The 20,438-nt window shown below is 42.0% G+C and overlaps 2 protein-coding genes across 4 annotated transcripts in view; one reads left to right on the top strand and one right to left on the bottom strand.

The window, feature by feature from the left end:
• The first annotated feature begins 988 nt into the window (after positions 1-988).
• On the top strand, positions 989-14,266 carry LYSMD2 (LysM domain containing 2). Its single transcript, XM_074880947.1, has 3 exons — positions 989-1,331; positions 6,520-6,857; positions 13,492-14,266. Exons 1-3 carry the CDS (start codon positions 1,134-1,136, stop codon positions 13,541-13,543), a joined length of 588 nt encoding a protein of 195 aa, XP_074737048.1. The 5' UTR covers positions 989-1,133; the 3' UTR covers positions 13,544-14,266.
• A 2,834-nt stretch (positions 14,267-17,100) lies between these two features.
• The window catches only part of SCG3 (secretogranin III), a 29,286-nt gene continuing 25,948 nt past the window's right edge, over positions 17,101-20,438 (bottom strand). For all 3 annotated transcript variants that reach the window (XM_074880943.1, XM_074880944.1, XM_074880945.1), the window contains one exon: positions 17,101-20,398. In XM_074880943.1, the coding sequence (XP_074737044.1) occupies positions 20,280-20,398 (119 nt within the window). In that variant the 3' untranslated portion in view covers positions 17,101-20,279. The remainder of the gene's footprint in view (positions 20,399-20,438) is intronic.

Genomic DNA, 20,438 nt, shown 5'->3' with positions numbered 1-20,438 from the left:
AGTTCTCCCCTACACCATATCCCCCAACATCTCATCCAAACGACCCTTAAACACACCCAGGGATGGCGACTCCATCACCTCCCTGGGCAGCCTATTCCACTCTCTGATCACTCTTTCTGGGAAAATTTTTTCCTCATGTCCAGTCTAAACATCCCCTGTTGCAGTTTAAAGCCATTCCTTCTTGTTCTGTCACTAATCCCCTGTGAGAAGAGACCAGCACCAACCTCTCTACAATGTCCCTTCAGGGAGCTGTAGAGTGATGAGGTCTCCCCTCACCTTCTCCTCCTCACACTGAACAGTCCCAGCTCCTTCAATCGCTCCTCACAGGATTTTTTCTCCAGGCCCTTCCCCAGCCTCGTTGCCCTCCTCTGCACTCGCTCCAGCACCTCGAGATCTCTATCTTTCCTGCTTCTTACTGTTCTAATAAATTTGGCATAATCACTACACTTTTATATCCGTGCCCTTATGCCATAAGTCATTGCTTTTTACACTCTTTGCTTCCCAGTCTCAGTGACAAACTGCGCTACCGAGACTCCAGCTGACAAATGGGTTGAAGTCTCAACAGCGCTCTGCGCTTGCTCCTTCCTAACTGCTAAAAGAGCAATCACAAGTTTCTACTAGAGCAGTGAAGACTTTGGGACTCAAGCCCTTCCCTTGGCAAGGGACTCCGCCGCCTTGCCGGTCTCCCCGCTCTCCGTGCTCCTCGGGCCGCAGGCGCACCGCCGCGCCGGGGGCGGCCTCTGCAGAGCAGCGAGAGGCCACGTCACGGCGCGTGGAAAGCGAGAACGGCTCCGCCCGGTGATTTTTTTCTAGAAAACACGAGCCCTTTGTCCGCTCGCCCACTCGCCAAAGGCGTCCGCCCGGCCCCGCCCCCTCAGGCGCGCGGGCCCACCACTGCGCAGCCGCGGCGTCGGGCCGCCAGTGCGCACGCGCGCTGCCCCCGCGCACGCGGCCTTTCTGCTGCCGGTGGCGGCGCATGCGCGGCGGGTCCGCCGCGAGCCGAGCCGGGGCCTCCGCCGCTGCCGCCACCGGGCGGACGGGCGGCGCCTGAGGGGGCGGGGGCGGCGCGCCATGCCCGGGGGTGCGGCAGCGGAGCCGGCGGGGAGCCGCGGTCGCTGAGGCGCGGCGGGAGCATGGCCGAGTCGCTGCGGGAGGAGCCGCCGGGCGGGCCGGAGTCGGAGGCAGAGCTGTCGCAGCGGCTGGCCCGTACCAAGGCCCGCTCGTACGGCAGCACGGCGAGCGTGGCGGCGCCGCTGGCCGAGCGCTACGTGGAGCACCGGCTCAGCGCCGGGGACACGCTGCAGGGCATCGCCCTCAAGTACGGCGTCACGGTAAGGCGAGCGCCGCCGCCGCGGCCTGCCGACCCGGGGAGCCAGCAAGGCGGCGGGGCGAGCCGGGGAAGGGGCTCAGCCCCGCGGGCTGCGGGGCCGGTGGCCGCGATTGGCTCCCGTTGTTAGGCTCGGAAAGTAACGGAGCCAGGGGCAAGAGGCACTGGAAGTGGAGAACGGCCGAGAGATGACAGTATGAAGTTGTTCCACAGGGCACTGCCTACCCATAGCGGGCAGAAAATTCAGTTCTTACCGCGGACAGGGTGGGTTTAGTTTTGGTGTTTGAAATGCTGAATCTTATGCTCGGAGGGGTCAGCGCCCGGTTCTGATGGTAAATGGCTGAAGTTCGCACTGCCCGAGACAGGACACATGGCCTTGTGCAGCACGGGCTTGAACCTGACTACTGCTGGGTTGGCAGGACTGGCCGGTGGCCTCTAAGAAGGGAGATGTACTTGCTCCCCCCAAGTAAGCCTGTGCTCATATGACAATTCACCACCACACTCACTTTAGATGAAAAAAGCAATGTAATTAAACTTATCTTGAATCACTGGTTTGAGATTGACACATAGGCTATGACAAGAAGAAAGAATTTTTTCCAGTAGCTTCATGGCTAAAAATTCTTCCATTGTCATCTACTTACCAGCCTAGAGATGATTTGTAACTGGGAAGTGTTGCTGCTTTTCTGCTCTCCCTATGGAGAGGAAAGTTGACTTCTGTGGAAAATCTTGAAAGGCTTATGCCAGCCTAAGACATGCAGGGCCCAACAGTGGCGGCCAGCAGGCCCTAACACACTGCCATTCCCCACAAGACAGAGCTCACCTACCCCACCTTCATTCCAGCTTATTTGGGGTACAGCAAGCTGCCAAGCGATATATCTATATGCAGCTTCAGTAATCCCAACATGTCAAATGGCTTGGGGCCAAGCAGCTGGTGAGCATAGCCAGCAGCATGGTGCTAGTACACAGCATCACTTTCACATCAGCTGCAGAGAACACCTTCCAGTTGGGCTCTTTCTAGAAGAGTTACAATGCAGTCCCCAATTCATAGTTCTGACAGGAATCCGTTTCCTTTCTTTCTCTGGTTCCAAAAGATCTAGTAAAGCCTTCCACCAACTTCAGCAGCATTCAGCCTTTGCTGTGAGAAGGGTTAAAAGTCTGTTCCTCATGCCTTAGGAAAGATTAAGCCACTTTTACCAAGTCTTGTTGACAACGGGACTAATGGCATTTTGGATTTACATTGGTCCACATTAAAACATAGTTTTGCTCACTACAGTAGGGGCAAAGTGACCTAGCAGCTCAGTGAATTTGTTTGAATTTTTATTTTTATCAATTATGGAAAGTGATGTCAAAGTCTCTGAATGATTTAGCTATGTTGTTCTTCATTCAGAACTGTATTTGCTTGCTGCATTAAGTGAAAAATCTGAACAGATTACTAAAATAGTTTTCTAGAAAAAAGGCATTTATAAACACTTTACAACTGCCTTTCAGCTAAAGTGATGTTGTGGATCAAACCTGTACAGTCTGAAAAAATAGGTTTAACTTATGAACCATAAACTTTGTTCACAGTGTGAGTTTAATAAGCTTTTGCTGCACTAATGATGCATTTAAAGTATAAATGCTGAATTTCTTAAACATCTGTTTTGTTATTTGATTTAATGTTGCTAGTATTCTGCTTAAGAAACCAGGGCTGCATCATTATAGACTTCAGTTGAGAAAGGGACATTTCATGTCAGTTTAACCTAAGAGCAATGACAAGTTAGCTGAAATCAGCCATTGTGTTTCTGCTTTAATGGGTTTCAGCCCAGGGTAGGAATGTATGCAAACATGTTTGCTTTTAGCAAAATGAATAATCTTACATGTTCACACAATGACAAGGACTGACTTCCTCTAAAGAGTCATTACATTTGCTTCCTGTATACTTGGCTAAGAAGTGAGAGTTGCTCTAATGGGAACATCAGAATTATCTTTGGCTGCCATTGCCTCCAGTATTACTGTTTTTAGAAGTTTACCCCAGTGGTTTTCCTCACTGGGAGTTACTTTGCAGCAAGAGACATCCTGTCCAGTGCCTGCCTTGGCATGACATAGCTAGGCAGTTTAAGATGGATGAAAATACTGGGGAGTGGGGGGGGAAGAGAGAGGGAGATCAATGTGCTTTATTTGGCCTCGTCCTCTGCCCTTCACCCCTCTCCCCCACGTACTGTTTATTAATCTTGTATGGCTTGTGTTCATTAGATCTTCCTTTAAACACGGGTAGATGAACACTGGGAATTGATGTTCAGTATCATATTTGTGGCTCAGTTGGAGTGCTGTTTTCCATCAAAGGTATGCCATCCCTTTTGAGGGGAGAAGGAAGAGAACTATTTGTTCATCGTCAGTAGAAGTGGTTTTGATGCATTAGTGCAGCTTCAGTTGAAGTATTAAGAGCAAAGGCTTTTAGCACATGCTGTCACTATTATAGGTCTGTAGCTAACAGAAATTAGTTCTGTTTTCCTAGCACTACAAAAACTAGTGTTAAATCCTGCTCTCCATACACCTATGAATGTATGGAGTCATACTGAGTTTTAGAGGAAGCAGCATATGTTACACATATCAAGTAACCTGCTCAAGGCTGAGAGATGTTCTTTTTTAGAGCCAAGTGTTTCCCATTTCATTGTTACTCAGTGCAGAGGTGCAGTCTTCCAAATGCCACAAGATGGTATTTAAAAGGTATTTTAGGAAAAAATAACCAGAGGTAGAGTTACAGTGAAGTAGGGTAGAGAACAGCAGTACAGTGCATTATTTATCAGCTGTTGAAACATCACCTTCCAACTCCCCTGTAGTAGAGATCTCAGTTTTCAGCTTTTGTATTGTATTTTTAGAGAAAAGCTCCAGCTAGCATTTTAAACATTTTTTGATAGCCATCAAGATAGACAACTTTTAGACATTTTGACAGTTGACATTTCAACTAACATCTGATGGCCGACACAGGTCTCATTACTAAGTCAGGTGAAACTTCCTTCATGCCCTTCAGATGGTGCTCAGCTTGGGAGAGAACTTAGAGATGCACCATATACTGCGTAAGGCTCACTAAAAATAGTTTCCAGGCTTCAAGAACTGGAAGAGTAATGAGCTTCTTTTACTTGAAGTAGTAGCTTACTATCTGACACTGGATATTAGTTATTCAGCTTTTGAAAGTGATTATTAAATCCAGTCATTCCATCATCTTAGCTATCTGCAGCAACAAGTTGGGGTTGTCTTTAAGTAGAAAATACCATTTTTGTGTATTTAATGGATAGAAATAACTTACTGCTGAGCTTTACTGCACCATTTTCACTACTCTCACTCTCCCAGACACCTAGCCTTTTTAGACAGAATCTCCTATTTATTTTTATGGAGAAAGGTTTCATCAGGCTTCCAGGACCCAAGCAAATGCATCCATACATGACACCAGATCTATAGTGGCACCACAGCAGATACTCTTACCACACAGTGCAGAAGTTTATTCTGGTTCTGCACATGGTCACACAGTCTGACATCTGCACAGAAAAGAAAGACTAATATCTCTACTGTTTTCCCTTGGGTTTAGACAGTTTCCCCTGCTAGTGTGTTAAGTGTAAGAAATGCCCAGGCATGTTAATCCAGTTATTATCCGTTAACAATGATCTTTTCTTTTGCAATTGGGAAGAGCTCCAAGTAGCATCAGAGCAAAGTTTTAAAGGGTTTAAGACTGACAGGCATAAGATGGTAGAGCAATTTTTTCATTATCCGAGCGCTGAACTGAAGATACTTCAGGCTTTGAAGTAGTGAGTGGCTAGTGCTTAGAGCATTCAGCTTTTTCTGGGTGATTCTACTAGCGGTAAGACTCCTATTATTACAAGACTTACAGTCTTTATTCTTACTCAGTTTAGCTCCATTTAGTTTAATAAAAATGAATAACACTTCTGATGCAGGCAAGAGGTATTTTCAGTTCTCTTTATACTTGTTTTCAAGCAGGTTTTTTGTAAAGTGCATGTATCATTGCAGTACCGTAGTGATTATTGCTTATTGCAATCAGCAGGGGACCAGAATGGTCATCTATCTTTCTTTCACTTAGGACTTTTCCTAATGAAATCATGAGGTCACATTATAACTAAAAGTCACATAATCATAGTTATGGATTTTGTGCTTTTTTTAAAGCTTGCAATTGAGAAATAGGAAACTAGTTTAACTGTTACTGACTTGGAAGTGAAATTTTGATCAGTAATAACTTAAACAATACTCTTAGTAGGGAGATAGTATAAATATTTACTGGGAGCTTTTCTTTGCCTGTAAAGCAGTGGAATTTCTAATAGCTTCACAGAACAAGTGGGGCTTTATGCATTAGTATACTAAGATGGGGTCATCTTGCTTCTGTCATGAGATTGTCTGGACTGATGAGTAGGTTGTAAGTAGCACTTCAGGTAAGAGTTGCATTAAAAGTATTTAACAGTTGTGGTGGCTGTTACAATGCATTATTACGTACATGAGGTTGCTGTTGATCATGGTGGAGATTTGGTTTACCAGACAAATGCAGCCACTAGTCTATGCAGCTGCATTACAAAGTGTTTGATTTCCCCATTCTTTTCATTACCTGACATCTCACTGAAAATCAGGACTTCATCTGAAGTCTGAATTTGTCATATCAGCTAGGGGGAAAATACTATAGATGAGGCATACACTGCTCTTCCAAGACTTGTGGTGCTCACTGTTCATAACTAGCATGTCCTAGAATGCTCAAGGTAACTTTATCACCCCTTGTTTGTATTATGCATGCTTTTTACTAGAGAGTTCACCTACACAGGTGCTAGCAGTTCTGAGCCTTACTCTAACAGAAATCCAAATCACCAGCACTTTTGAAATAGAATTTTTATTCTTTGAAAGTTGTTCATGTAAGCCTGTATAGAGATTGGAAGACTGTTCAAGAAAAGCATCTTTAGGTAGTGCAAGATTTTAGAAAGACCAATATTTTGAAGCCAAGTCTACACGAAAGGAAGAAGGTTTTGAGTTAGCAAGGCTAAGACAGAACATACACTCTGAAATCACTTTGAATGCAAAAAAAATCCTTTCCTGAAGTCATTGGTGCTGCAAAGAAAGTATAGATTTATTGTAACTAAGGGTTACTGTATTACTGGAGAAAGGTAGTACCTTATACTTTGCCAAAACCTAATAACTTACATTTTTCCTATCTTTTTCAGATGGAACAAATAAAGAGGGCAAATAAACTGTTCACTAATGACTGTATATTTCTGAGGAAAACCCTGAATATTCCTGTTATATCAGACAAACCATTACTGTTCAATGGACTTAATTCACTGGAGTCTCCTGAGAATGAAACTGTTGACAGCTCCCCTTCTTGTGATGAAGGACTAGTGACAGTTCAGGAAGAAAGTAGTTCTTCTCCCAGTCCTCAAGAGCCTGACAATCAGCCCACTGCACCAGAAGAACTATCTGCCAAAGATTTCCTACAAAGGTTGGACTTGCAGATTAAGTTGTCCAAACAAGCAGCCAGAAAACTAAAAGATGACAATGTCAGGTAAATGCCGCTTTTAGTATTAAGCATCTTTATCTCATCCTGAAGGCTTTTTAGTCCAAGCCAAACCCTCTTTGTGGGTTCTCAGACAGCATCTGTAGTTTTAATTTGTCAACAGTAAGTCATGTACCAGATTCAGAGCACACCGTTAGCAGATGCCTTGATATGGCAGTTATAAAGGCTGCCTTACAATACATTCTTTCTAGAACAGCAGTAATGTTCCATGAAAGCTAGAAGGCCAGTATTCTCCAAGATGTCTTGCTGTGTAAGTAGGCAAGTATTTAAGCAAACCCATAGTTTTCAGTAGAGTACTAAACCAATGCCGATGCAGAAGCTGATTTGCTGTGCGACGAGGCATGACTGCATTTTTCTTCTGTCCCAAATTGCCTTATAATTGTCTAAATATTCTCCATGTTGCAGTTTCAGTTAAGCTGTCCTATCTCCCTATGCAGTCCCCCCCTTTGTGGATCCACCTATGTAGACTTCTATCTTTTTTTCAGTATTTCTTCTACAGCTGGGAGCTCCCACACACTTTACATAGAAAAAGCAGTACCTTTTGACCTCTCTGCCACAGTGGTTATCCCCTCACATATGTAGGCATCCCATGGAGAGTACAGAGAGACTCAGAGCAAGAATAGACTTCAGTAGTGTTTTCCCATGTCCTTGGCACAAGGTTCCTCAGCTTGTTCACAAGCAGTCTCTTGGGCTGGTTGTCTGGCCAGTTTATTCTCTGCAGAAATTGCCTCAGGGGGTGATGCTGAGGTGGCCTTTCTCATGACAATAAAAGGTACGACTGCCAGGGGACTGGTACTGCATCTCTTACCAGAGAGCTGAAGACAGGTTATGCCTGCAGATATGTACTTTTGCAAATTTAATGCAAAACTTCTTCTGTCATCCTGGTTCACTTCACATACTAATTTTTAGAGTGCATGTAAATATTTTTCATGTTAAGATGATAATCTTTCAGGACAAAATCTATTGAACAGAGAGTCCCATAATTTCTTTAAGAAGTTAAGGGATTATTTCAGCAACTTAAAAACTTTGTTCAATAGGCAAAAATTTGAGGGAGAGCAGTATATTGCATTTAGCAATTGGACAAGCCTCATTTGGAGAAATACCCCATAAGACAGTTTAAGATAATTCATTACCTATTGCACTCCACATACAACTCCCCATTGCCAGAAGGACACTGGTTTAGAGTTACAGTCTCAGGGAAGACTGGAACGCTTTCACATCTTCTTAACACACTTGCAGTTATTTTGTTTTGAGCTGACTGTTAGATACATATCTAACACAGAGGTGTTGACCCAACCGTTAAACTGGGTGACAGGAAACCGCAGTCCCTGCCAGAGGAAGGCAGTTATTTTAACATCCCCTCAACAAAACAACATGCTAATTTACAGAAGGAAATTCCCTCAGACCTTGCTGCACCATGAGCAGAGCCAATATAGTGACACTGCACAAGTAGTACACTGCTACTACTAATATCCATGTCCTATATTGCTTAAGTTACAGTTTGGGAAATAAGGGCCTGGTACCAAGTTTCCTCCCAAGGAGTAATGGATACAGAAGGATGAGTTACTTCCCCACCTCCTGTTCAGATTTTGTTAATTATACACGGAGCACAGATTTTTAATGGTCATGATGCTACAGGAAGCATGGAGTACAGAGCTGCAGGCTATCTGCTGAGCAGGATGTTACCCAGAGCTTCTGAAGAGAAAAGCTTCCTGGATGTCTGATAAAAATCTTCATAATGTCACCTTCCACCGCACCACCTCTGGCTTTCAGTCATGGCTCACAAAAGCCATCCTTGCCTTGTTTTCTCCAACTGTGTTCACCCCTGTACAGTCTGACAGGCAGTGCCAAAGGACCAAAGTGAATGTTTACTCCTTGCAGAGAGCAGGAGTAGAGGGAGACCATTACCAAAAGCCCTGGAGGTACTTTTCAGCTGTGTACCATCAGTGGTATTTCTGGGCCCACGCTGGAAGGTGGCAACATTACTGTGCTCCAGCAGCTCCCCAGGAGGCACCTGTTCTCTCTCCTACTTATACATTCCTTGTCCCTTGCTTGGAGCAGGAGGCCTTGGAAAGCCATCATGACAGTAAACCAGCCTCATGAATATGCAAATCTCCAATTCTTAGAGTGAAAGCCATTTATGAAATTAAGAGTGCTGTTTCCAGCTAATCTGGGTATTCAGATTGCTTGTCAAGGCCTGTTTAGAATGACATGCACCAACACTGCAGTGTACTTAAGTGCTTTTTTGAGAGTAAGAAAGGAACACCTAGAGTTACATCTACTACCACCAAAACAGACATTGGGACTAAGAAGACTGCAAGCAGAAGCAGACTATCAGTTCTGGAACTTGAAGAGTCATAACTTCTCACCATACCCATGAGCCTGATTTGACAGATGGAGAGAATCACACTTTGGTCTCCCTTAAAGCTGCCAAAAATGCATGCACATACATGCACTGATTCTGATCAAACGGTACAGGCAGTTTCATAGTCAGAAACTGTTTTGTGCTACAAAGACAGCTTAAGGTGAATTACATTGTTTAATCATAAGTCTTGCTCTCAAAGGAATAAAGTATATTAATCTCTAAAGTCAGCTTCTTCCCAGCTAGAGCCTCTTGCTGTTAGGTAGAAAAATTGAGGAGCACATGGGCGCAGATTTAGACTAGATACTAAACTTTAATAGCCATGCAGGTAGACGAGCATTAAAGATTATAGAATGTTTGTACAGTTTGTGCCAGCTGCCTTTCACTGTTGGAGTTTATGTCAGCATATGGCTAGATCTGCATGTAATACTACTTTTACTAGAGAGTTTCATTGAGCAAGAAATCATTGGTTAATGAATTCTCCAATCAGGCATATTCAAGATGTAGCTCTAGGTGAGCAGCTTAAGGCAATAAGACCTGGTTTTGTTTTGAGCAAGATTTTTATAACAGGCTAAAAGAAATGCAAAAGTATTAATATAGTTGTTTATAGCATATGTTGCTAACTCATGTATTTGCATATTAGGGAAGAATATGCATTATTAGTTTTATCCACACGCAGAAGCAACTTGTAATAGTTTGAGAAAATATGGTCATGCTTTATCTTGCCCAAAATGCTGTTATGCATGTTTCAGGATGCCAAACTGAAGTTAAGTTTAGTAGTACTTTTTGTATCAGATAGTTGAACACCAGAGGTCTAATGCCAGGTCTTTACAGAGCCCCTAGTATTTTAGGGTGGTACTGTGGTAGGCTAGAACACTAGGGCCATATACTGTGCTTCTGGATCAGGTCACATCTTTCTGCATTTGCCTATAGTGACTCATTTTGAAAACCTTGTAACTGAATAAAGCCACTCTAATTGCTATTGCTTATACGAGCCAATATAATTAACTGGTGTGCAGCACTGGAACACAACCATATATTGTCATCTGCTCAGTTGCCTTGACCCGAACCTAGGAAAGAGTAGAGTGTTGAAGCATTCGAAACTGATAATTGAGTTAATTTGCCCAATAATTGTTCGCCATCATTGGCTATCAGCTAAGAAAACAGATACCTCAGTAAAGGAGGCTGCCTGTGGAGAATCCTGTTTTGAGACTTTCAAAAGCTATTAACTCACAAACTCAGATTGCTGCCTTGTTTAATTATGGATTCTAGAAGCATCCAAGCGTTGGATTTGAGTTTACTTGTTGACACTCAGGCGCGCTTGGTCTTACAGAAGTGCTTATTAGCATTTTTTATTGTGGTCTGATGCATACAATAGCTTGCAGTAGATGTCTTTCAGCTCTTGTAACCTGCAGAGCAAAGTGGCAACAGCCAACAGGAAGAGACAGCACTACGAAGCACTGTAATGCTCTGCTGTTCATTTCCCTTCACCTGAAGGAGGATGTTGCAGTGATTTACCACTTTGCTATTTTAAGCATCTTAAAAGTGAAGAAAATTGTTTGGTCATTAAACATATACACAGTACCATGTTGTTGCTTGTGGGCCATGGGCTAGAGCTATTACTATGTAATTTTATTTCGTACAAAGCTTGACTTGGTTTTAAGCCATCAGAACAGACTTGTACTTGCTATGTACAGTCTGAAGATCTACATTAGTAATATTTTCTGGCCATTACCTTGGTTTGGAGTGATGCTCTGTAGACCTCATCACATAGCCTAGTACTACAGCCTTGGTCAGAAGGTCAGAATCTGTTCTTACCAACCCTTACTTCCAGCTACAGCACGGCTGAGCCTTGGTCAGAAATCTGTTTTGCACATTACAGCCAGTCACTGCTTTGCTTAGGTTCAAGCATAGTGAGCTACTATGTGGTTCTCAAGTCCCACCACATACAGAAACCCCTCAAAGGTGGCTGTGACTCAAGGGCCAGTCTTCTGCTCCCTACTGATAACTGCCAAGTAAAAGCCCATAGTCCAAGTGCATATTTCACAAGAGAAGTAGAGACCACAGCTTAGACTAGCTGTTTTGTTACTTTGATGTCTGAAGACCTGCTAATATCACTATTTCAACTCTTCAGTTCTCCATATTCACCCCTACTATCCACCATAATCACCTGCAGCTAATTTCAGTGCAGTGTTTGGCTGTTGCCATGTCATAATGGATGTTATTCCTATATTAAGGCTTTCAAGAAAAAAAAAAAAGACTGAAAGGCCAGTTCTGCCAGCCTCTGATTAGAAGGAAGATCTTTTTGTTGTAACTCTGCCACATTTAATTCTCCTAAAAGGGGAAACATAAAACTAAGTAGTACAAAGTAGTTTTCAGTGTAGAGCATAGGAAGCAAGCTTCTCCCCTCCTGGACAGTCTAAGCTCTGAAAATATAGTAGTTCTTCATCCTCAAACTACCTGGAGATTGCTGTTTGCAACTCTGTTCTGGCAGATGTGGCTAGGCACCCATTGCCCCAGAAGGGCATACATCAGAGCTTCAGAATATACTTTTTGAAATATTTAGCTTCAGCCAAGTAGTTAGGTTGAATTTTACAGTCCTGCAGCCCAGTCTTAAAAGCTTAGTATGTTGATTAGGTTTCAATTCTGAAAAAAGTTTTAAGATGTATTGTCTTGAGACAATTTATAGATCAAAAGTGCTTTAGTGCTTATTCAACTACACATGAATTGTTGGCAGGTATTATGAACAGCATCTGCAAATTATAGTATTCCGTGGCAGTGTTGCAATGCTGAATTGATGATATAAGAAAAGGTACTACTTAAATATACACAGATCATCTGTATCTTAAGAATCATGCTTGGTACTGGGTCTGTAGCATCACTAATGTAAATAGATGTAGTATGTGTAAGAAAGGCTAAAAATCTGGTTTTTGTACTACTGTAACCACACATCCCTGCAATAACTACCAGCTTTATCCAAAACCTGTTTTTTTTGGAGGTTTTACTTTTTTGACAAGATTGCTTCAAGACAGAAGAAATATTATGTCTTTGGCTTAAGAAGATAATTTTGCTGGACTGCCCAAGAACAGGGAAGGGCTGGGAAAATGAGTGCAAGTTACTCAGCTGCTTGGTCAGCTTGTAGGGTTCTTTCCTCTGACTCTATTCTGGGGGTCTTACATGAAATTTAAATTGTAGATAAATAATCACATTTAGAAGTTAGTAGGGAAAAGTCTGCATGATTGGGGTTTGGAATACTGTTGAAATATATAGTTTTTACCTTATACCATTATTGGACTATTTGAATAACTGTACCTTTGTATGGAGGCGTATATAGTATTAAAAGTAACTGAAAATCCTTTGCAGCTCAGAGTGTAGCAACTGTTAAGTCTTTTTGTTCTCACCAAAACACTAAAATTGGCAGCAGCTTTAAGAACAGGCTCTCAGGAACATAATTTTGAAGCTACAGTAGTAGAAAACAATGATCTTTGGAGAACTTGGCATGCTTGAATTAGTACTGGATGCTGCACTGCAATAGGTTTACATAAGCACTTTTTTTTTTTTTAAAGGCAATATTGTTAAGTAAACAGTAGGCAGACTGATTCTGCCTGAGGATTTTTTTAATAGCAACACTACTTTGGTTTATCCAGTCATTGCATTAACAATAGCACTTGTGGGCAACTATTAACTTGTCAGAAAATCCAAGTGATCAGTCTCAATATTGATCGATGACCAGGAAGTATACCTGGAGCCCAAGGAGCCCACTCAAAGAATATCCTTGCAGCATCAAGACACAGGTCCAGCTACAGCTATGATGGACTGCTCCTGTTCTTGCCTCATTTGGTCCATCTGTACCCCCTAACATTCAAAAGGCTGAAACAAACCTACAACTGAGCTTGCTTTTTTAAGAAAAGAAGTGGAAAGCAACAGTACTGGAACTCCAGCACACCCTCCGCTTGTTTATCCTTTACAGTATTTCTTATTGATTTGGCACTGTAGTGTCAAGAATAGTTCATTAAACTGTAAATACATTCTGATGCTGTTGAGCTTACACAGCTTTAGTTGTTTTCAGCATTCTGTTCCTGAAACAACATAATGAGAACTCCAGAGATGTGTAATGAACAGTAGTATACTGCAAGTAGTATTCCTGTTGGGCAATGCCAGTCTTACCTATTTTGATCCATTTAGGAGAACTGTTTGTCTGCATTACTGTTGCAACATGGTATGTTCCTGGTCTGATGGTTATGATCATTTTCTTTTTAGAGAGGAGGAGAATGAGGAAGGTCCCTATGCAACTTCTTCGTATCACCAGTAGAAGACAGATGTGGTGGCCTGAAAACTTTCCATGAAATCAGTTCTTAAAGAACTAAATGGTCAATAATTCAAAACCCAAGTCTTTTGGACTCATCGTCTTGATGTACTTAAAACAAGTCATGAATGGGTAATTGCACTGAAATTATGACCTCTTCTGCCTTCCATAGGTTAATGTCCTTATGCTATATCAACAAAGGGTTTAAGCCTTCCAAAACTAGCAATGGCCTTTATACCCCTTCTGTGCAAACTGTAGCATGGTAGCAACAATATATCCTTGAGGTCACCTTTATGCAGGATGTTGATCTTTAGTAAAGATTTTGTAAATACTTGTTAAATGAAATTTGTTTTAAGTATTCAAAAATATTAAATAAGTTTGCTTGTAAATGACAAACTATGAAAATAACAGAAATTGACTTATTCTGCAGACAGGCAAGTTTGCTGTGGAAGTTTTGTCTACTTCAGGGCTGCAGAACTTGCCTCTGAACTCTGTGTGTGTGTCTGTGTGGTTATGATGTATTCCTAGAAAGGGGAATTCAGCTTGTTTTGATTAGTTAAAGCCTTTATGGTTAGACAACTGTTTGCAAAATGGATTTCTGCTATTAAAAGGGAAGAGTTACAGCAAGAGATTTTTCTTTGTGAGATACGGCATTGAAATATCAGATGTGTGTTCTTGTGTGCAGTTATATTTTGTGTGGTTTTAATTTAATAAATACAAAAATACCAACGTGTCTGTTCGTAATGAAGTTAGCTTGGTTCTAGTCTGGTTTTTGTGAAGAATGGTTTGTCTAGTCCCATGAGCTATTAAATGCTAATTTCAGGGCAGATAATGTCCTTAACCTTTACCATATAGCTCACCTTCCTAAACAAGACCTATAAGAACTATTTGATCTAGTTGTGCAGTCAAGAAGACTGGATTAAGCTTAATAAGAGCCACAGTGGCAAGCCTTCACTCTTCTGAGAAGAGATGCCAGTATTCAAGCCTGCAAGTGGACCCCACCTGAAGCTCAGGAAGGCAGGGTGCAGACTGCATTCACTCGGCCTTGCAAATTCTCGTTAGCCATCCTAGTTTTTCCTCAAGTATTCAGTAAACTTCACAAAACTGTTGTCAGTAAAGAATTGCTGGATCCCCACTGTGACAGATGCTGTTTGCTACATACCAGCTCATAGTTTATTGCTCCCTTAAAGCAAAAACCTTCTGCAGTATGTTAAGAGGGATGGAATATAGAAAGTTACATTAATTTACTAAAACTAGAAATAAAAATTCAAAGCTAGACAGGAATTGGTATTTCCCTAGAGCTTGCAGAAGCTTAGACCCGCCAGGCTCATTCAAATCATCTCTAGCTCTGGTCCTAAAGAGGAGGTCTGCGGCAGCACACAAATTAGCAAGGACAGGGAAAGCTTGGAGTGAATAAAAGGAAGCATTGATTTTTCTTGAAGAGACTGGTGAATTAGTTTTAAGTCTTGTATCTTTCTTAAATTGGGATTTGTATTCTGTTCCTTACAGGATAGTAATTTCTATTGTTGTCAGTTAATTTCAGTAGGACATTACCAGAGCCAGTATAAACTACTTTTCCAGAGGTGACCCTAACTTCAAGCCCAGTTCTATTTTATAATCCTACAGAAAAATTTAATTCTTTTCTACCACAGGCCTGCTGTTTTAATACCCTCACCTATCCAGCACGAGCAGGAGCAGGGTGCTTTGCTGAGCAGGTCAGAAGCAGAGCTCCCCTTGCACAGCCAGCACACCTCCTGGCAGTCACACGAGGCTGACCCCGCTCCTGCCAGAGCCACGTTTCGCTCCATCCTCCCACAGAGCGCTGCTGTGCTCCAGGGCTGGAGGGCCTTCAGGACAAGCCACAAAAGATCAGTGACACCATTTCCATCTACTTTTCCTGACTGAGAAAGGCACACAGAAACGCAAAGGAAGAAGCAGCTGTACCAGCCTGTAGACAGTTGGGCAGAGACCTACCACTGCACACCCTTCTCCTCAGACACAGACAGAATTCAGCCCAGCACCACAGCTCAGGCCAGCAGCACCCTGATTGACCTGCAGCACCTCTGGAAATCCCACCACACCAGCACTCAGCACCGTTAGCATAACCCATCAGAGACACCTAGCCCATCTGTTCCACACAACCATCTTCCCACAGAGACAATTTCAACACCACCATTAACCACAACAAAGGCTGCCTGCAAGAGGACTTACCTTGCTGGCCACAGCCCCAGAGCAGGTCTCCGCTCCTTGCCTGTGACACACACTCCACACAGTGCCCCAAGGGCACACTGCTCAGCTGGGGGGCCCTTTTTCTTCCACTCCACCTTCTTTAACACTTCCAGTCCTCTTCACCAAAACCTGCAGCAGCCCCTGCCCTGGGGGGAGGCAGCTCCTTATGGCCCCCAGGCCTCCCAGCAGGCTGTGGGGCCTGACGAGCCTCCAGGCCACCTGGGTCTCACAGCTGCTGCCAACCTGGCTTTTGCCTGAGTGCTGATCCAACGGGGTTCTTTGCCCTGGCAGCCTCTTGCAGCGTGGGCAAAATGTTAGATTTTGTTGCATTTAATTAATGCCTGTTCTGGTTTTCAGGTAGATAGATGTGTGGTTTCATAATTCCTAGGACAAAGACAGGAACCAAATGCCAATTTTTATGGGTAAATTATTTTTAGAAGTTGCTTTACTGTGCATCTGCAAGTTTCTGGCACCCCTTCATTGGCGTGAGGTCCTGTGAGCTGCGTGGCTGGGCTGCAGCCCTCGTGTGGGGCGGCCGGTCGCACACACCTCCGGCAGGCACCCGCTGTGCCCCGCGTCGGCTCAACCCCGAGGGAAACCGAGCAGGTGACCGAAAATGGTGCCTGGGAATAGGATCTGTAATAGATTCAGCGTCATTCAAGATGGAGTTTTCCTACTCTGGAAAAAAGGGGTTCTTAAGACTCCAAAATAACTAATGTTTTACATTGTCATATTATTACTCAACAAAATGACAGTTTTCCCTGTACATTTTATATATTGTTTATATATTATCCTGTATATTTTGCTTCTCACTCTACCTTTATTCTTCCTACACTTGTAACTTCATTCTTTGTTTATATATTTATACCAGTCCTACAAGGTGTGGTTCAGGGCTGGAATAGGGCAATTTCGGGCTGAAGTGAAGCACAGAGTGCGGATAAAATTCCATGGTTTGCACCTGTTCTGTGGTGGAAAACCTGCATATTTGTGGTTTTGTTTTTACATATTTCTTCCGTCAAAGCTTGAAAAGTCAAAACCCGAGCAGGCTTGAACTAGGATCTTTTTTAAATGAAATGTGGGACATAACTACTAAAAAGTTTTCCTTTGGGACTCATTTGTAATGTGGCTGGAGGCTACTAAACCCCTGTAAGCCCAGTTAACTCAGCCATCAGGTGCTGTAGTTGCATGGAACATTCCCAGAGCGGGGCATCCCCCTTCCCGCAGACGTGATGAACTCCTATTGCTCCGTGGTGCCGGACATCCTCAAAAAGCTGGGCAGTGGATAGAAAAGATGCATTCTCTTTGACACACAAAAGCAGCCTTGTACTACTGTAGCTTGTAGTAAAGTGTTTAATAAAGTACAGTATCAGAAACAAGAATCTAATAAAAAAGCTCCAAAGGTGAATACCATATATGTTGTACTTGTTACATTTTCAGTGATAATTTAGGGAGTGAAGGATTTCTGAAGGATCCAGCAGAAATACAAACAACATAGAAACTGATTTTTGTCAATTTAGAACCAGAGATATGCAAGTGTTGAAAAAACTGGTGTTTCTCACCAGGAAAAAGGAAAGCACTGGCAGAATATGATTTACTAATTATGTACTAAACACACTAGCAGCAGATGTCCAGTGCTAACGTGCTCCAAGTGTTCCCTTCAAACTAAGGACTGATCTGTAGCGCAGGTTGAAACTTGCGTCACTCAGTTTGCTTTTATTTAGCGTAAGTCATAGCCTTTCAGAAATGCCGCGTGATTCATCAGGCTGGCTGTGTTTTTACTGTCTAGTTCTGAAAGGTGTGATTTACCGATAGATGTTCATTTGATGTACCAGCAATGAAACCAGTATTTGAAGCATTCAAATACCAAGTTTAATAGGCTTGGTCAGGATGGGGAGTGACTCTAGTGTGAAGAACGTAGGTGAGGTTGCTCAGCTGCCCCTCAGAGGGCTTGCTCTGTTCTCAGCTAGTCATCAGGCTGGTCTGATTGGTCTGTGTATGTACCCCAAGTGATGCACAGCAGCAGGGTAAGCACAGGACAGGTCCAAGGACATGCATACTCCGAACTAGAATCAGGTCATACCCCTTGTTTGGACTTTTTTTTCCTAAATGATGTCATCTATGCTTTGTTGATGTTACAAAATTTGCAAAACTGAGAGGTTAAAAAATACTGTACTAGCCTTTCTGTGGACACAGACTGTTCGTAGTCACATCTTTCCAGTAGTACCAGACTCCCGCAGAGACTCCTGAGAGGCCAAAGTAAGAACCTAACTTCCAATGAAAATTAAAAATATTGTATTACCCATTATATTGACAGAAGAAAGTTTGCTTTTTTTTAAAGTAACCATTGGGGAAGGAAAGCTTGTCCTTTTTGTTTTTTAAGTGCAGATCTTAGATCACTATCACTTCCCCAACTGTAAAGCTCTATGCTTACCTTTCTCCTGATTTCTTTCATAAATCCAAAAATCCACTTTTCCAGTGTGATAGTCACATAAGAAAGTAAGTCACAAGCTGTTGCAGAAAATAACTGAGATCTATAGGGACGAGAAGAAATTCTGTTCTTTGGGAATATTGGCAAATAATAATAATAATAATAATAAAAAAAAGATTAGAGGGTTTATATGAGAACAAATACACTGATTCAAAATAACAGGAATTCATTTTTCCTAATTACCTGCAGTGTTTCTAAGGGACTATTTTTCAAACAGGAAGGTTACATTGACTACATTTCTGGATACAGTTTTTAATCTTAAAATAAATACCACCATTAGTGACTGATACTGCAGTTCAATGATCCGTATCAGGATGTGTATGAGCAGTACTTTTTGTATGCTAGAAAGCATTCATTGGCTTATGTATCATCAGTTTTCAAATAGATATGCTGTTACCCCTCACTGCTATCACATTCATTTAATATTTGTTACCAATAAGGTTCTGTTGATAATGTTCAGTTGATAATTTATGTTTTGCAGGAATTCCAAAGTTTATACCTCAGCTGGCTAAGAAACATTGCTCAAACCTCCCCCTTAATCTCCAACTGTGCTGAGAAAGTGAGGAAGGAAACGACCTGCCAATTTAACATTTACAGAACTTTGTGCTGTGCAGGCAGTGCTGCAAGTCAGCATCTTCCTTCATTGGCAGGCAGATGCTGACCTCTGCATCAGCTAACATTTTTCGACTGTATCAATCTCAGAAATGTCATGAGCTTTTTAAAAAAATCAGAGCAGGGATAACCCCAATTATCAATGAAGAACCTGTAACTAAAGAGAACAGGGCTTTCCTGGAGTTCATTTAGACAAATGACTGCTGCAGGGGATAAGTCTCAGGATTTACATCTTCTGGAACTCAGTTTAAAATTTGCTTTTCTAAAAACTTTTTTACCTTTGATCTTGCTTTATGAGTTCTTCATGCATAAATTTATCCATTCACTTAAATATAAAAGATCTTATAAACCATTCTTCAGAAACTCTGTAAGTTGAAGAATGAGGTCAACATTTTCGGTTTCGTTTTTCATTCTTTAGGAGGTACCAAATTCTTGGCTAGTGATAGCATATATATGCCCAAAAAATAGTTTTCCAAGTAATACTGCTCAACACAGATCAGAAGTCAGTAAACACACCACAGCCTTGATATTCAGAGATGCTGGAGATATGATAGGTTAAGTCTTTCTGAAAAGCAGGGTCCATGTTCCTAAAAACACCTCTAGTTGCAAACTCCCCTTCCCATGCAAAATGAGTTGAATCACTTTCCTTTTTTTTTTCCCCCTTTAAAGAAAGTAATGGCTATTTACACTTGTTATCAGGCTACTCACATCAGGAATTCAACTAATTATGCATGCACAATCATCAAATGGTGCACCAGAGAGAATGTTTATACATGCTGAATGAAGCAACAATGGGAAGAATACAGCTCTGTAATATGGAAGGCAGTTGTAGTGTCAAAGATTTATCAGTTAGCTAAAGACACTATAGTTCAAGTTATAGGATACTACATAAAGAAATAAAAAAGGGTCAAGGGAAAAAAGGCATTAGGATTTAAAAACAAGATTTCTCTATATGAAATCATATTAAGGAAAACTTTAATAGGTAAATTATTTTCAAATATTTTATTTAGAGAACTATGAACTATTTTCTAATAATGCCCTTTACATAGTTGCATCTATAGAAAGCTAGTGGAGTGAGAGCAAAAAGATGTAGCATTAAAGGAACTTTCCAACAGAATGATTGGCTTATCTACAAAAGTAAACCAAACACAAATAATAAATCAAAGAGAACATTACATAAATATTTACCCTATCAAATAGAAATTCAGTGTCAGAATTTGGCGTTTAGGGTGGATTTGTGAGTATGCAGTCAGTGTGGAGCACTACAGCTCTTCATTTCTGCCTAGAAAGTTGTCAGTACAATGTAAACAGAGCATTTCTAGTGATATCCTCAAATTAACAGATCATAAGTCATTGAGCCAGGAGTGAGGGAAGCTATACTAGTTTTCTACATGTTTGGCAGCCACTAGCTTTTTACAGGCTGCTATATATGCGTTTAATTACATCAGCCTCTTCCTTGTCCAGGATGCCCTTGTCCACATAAGCATCAGCTTGCTGATCAATGAAATCTCTCAGCTTTGAAAGATCATAGTCTGAAAAATAAGAATTCATTCGCACAATGAGTCATTGCCA

Source organism: Strix uralensis, chromosome 11 (genome assembly GCF_047716275.1).
Source record: "Strix uralensis isolate ZFMK-TIS-50842 chromosome 11, bStrUra1, whole genome shotgun sequence".
Taxonomy (NCBI): Eukaryota; Metazoa; Chordata; class Aves; order Strigiformes; family Strigidae; genus Strix; species Strix uralensis.
The sequence above is the reverse complement of the archived record's forward strand: the minus strand, read 5'-3'. Positions and strand labels throughout refer to the sequence as shown.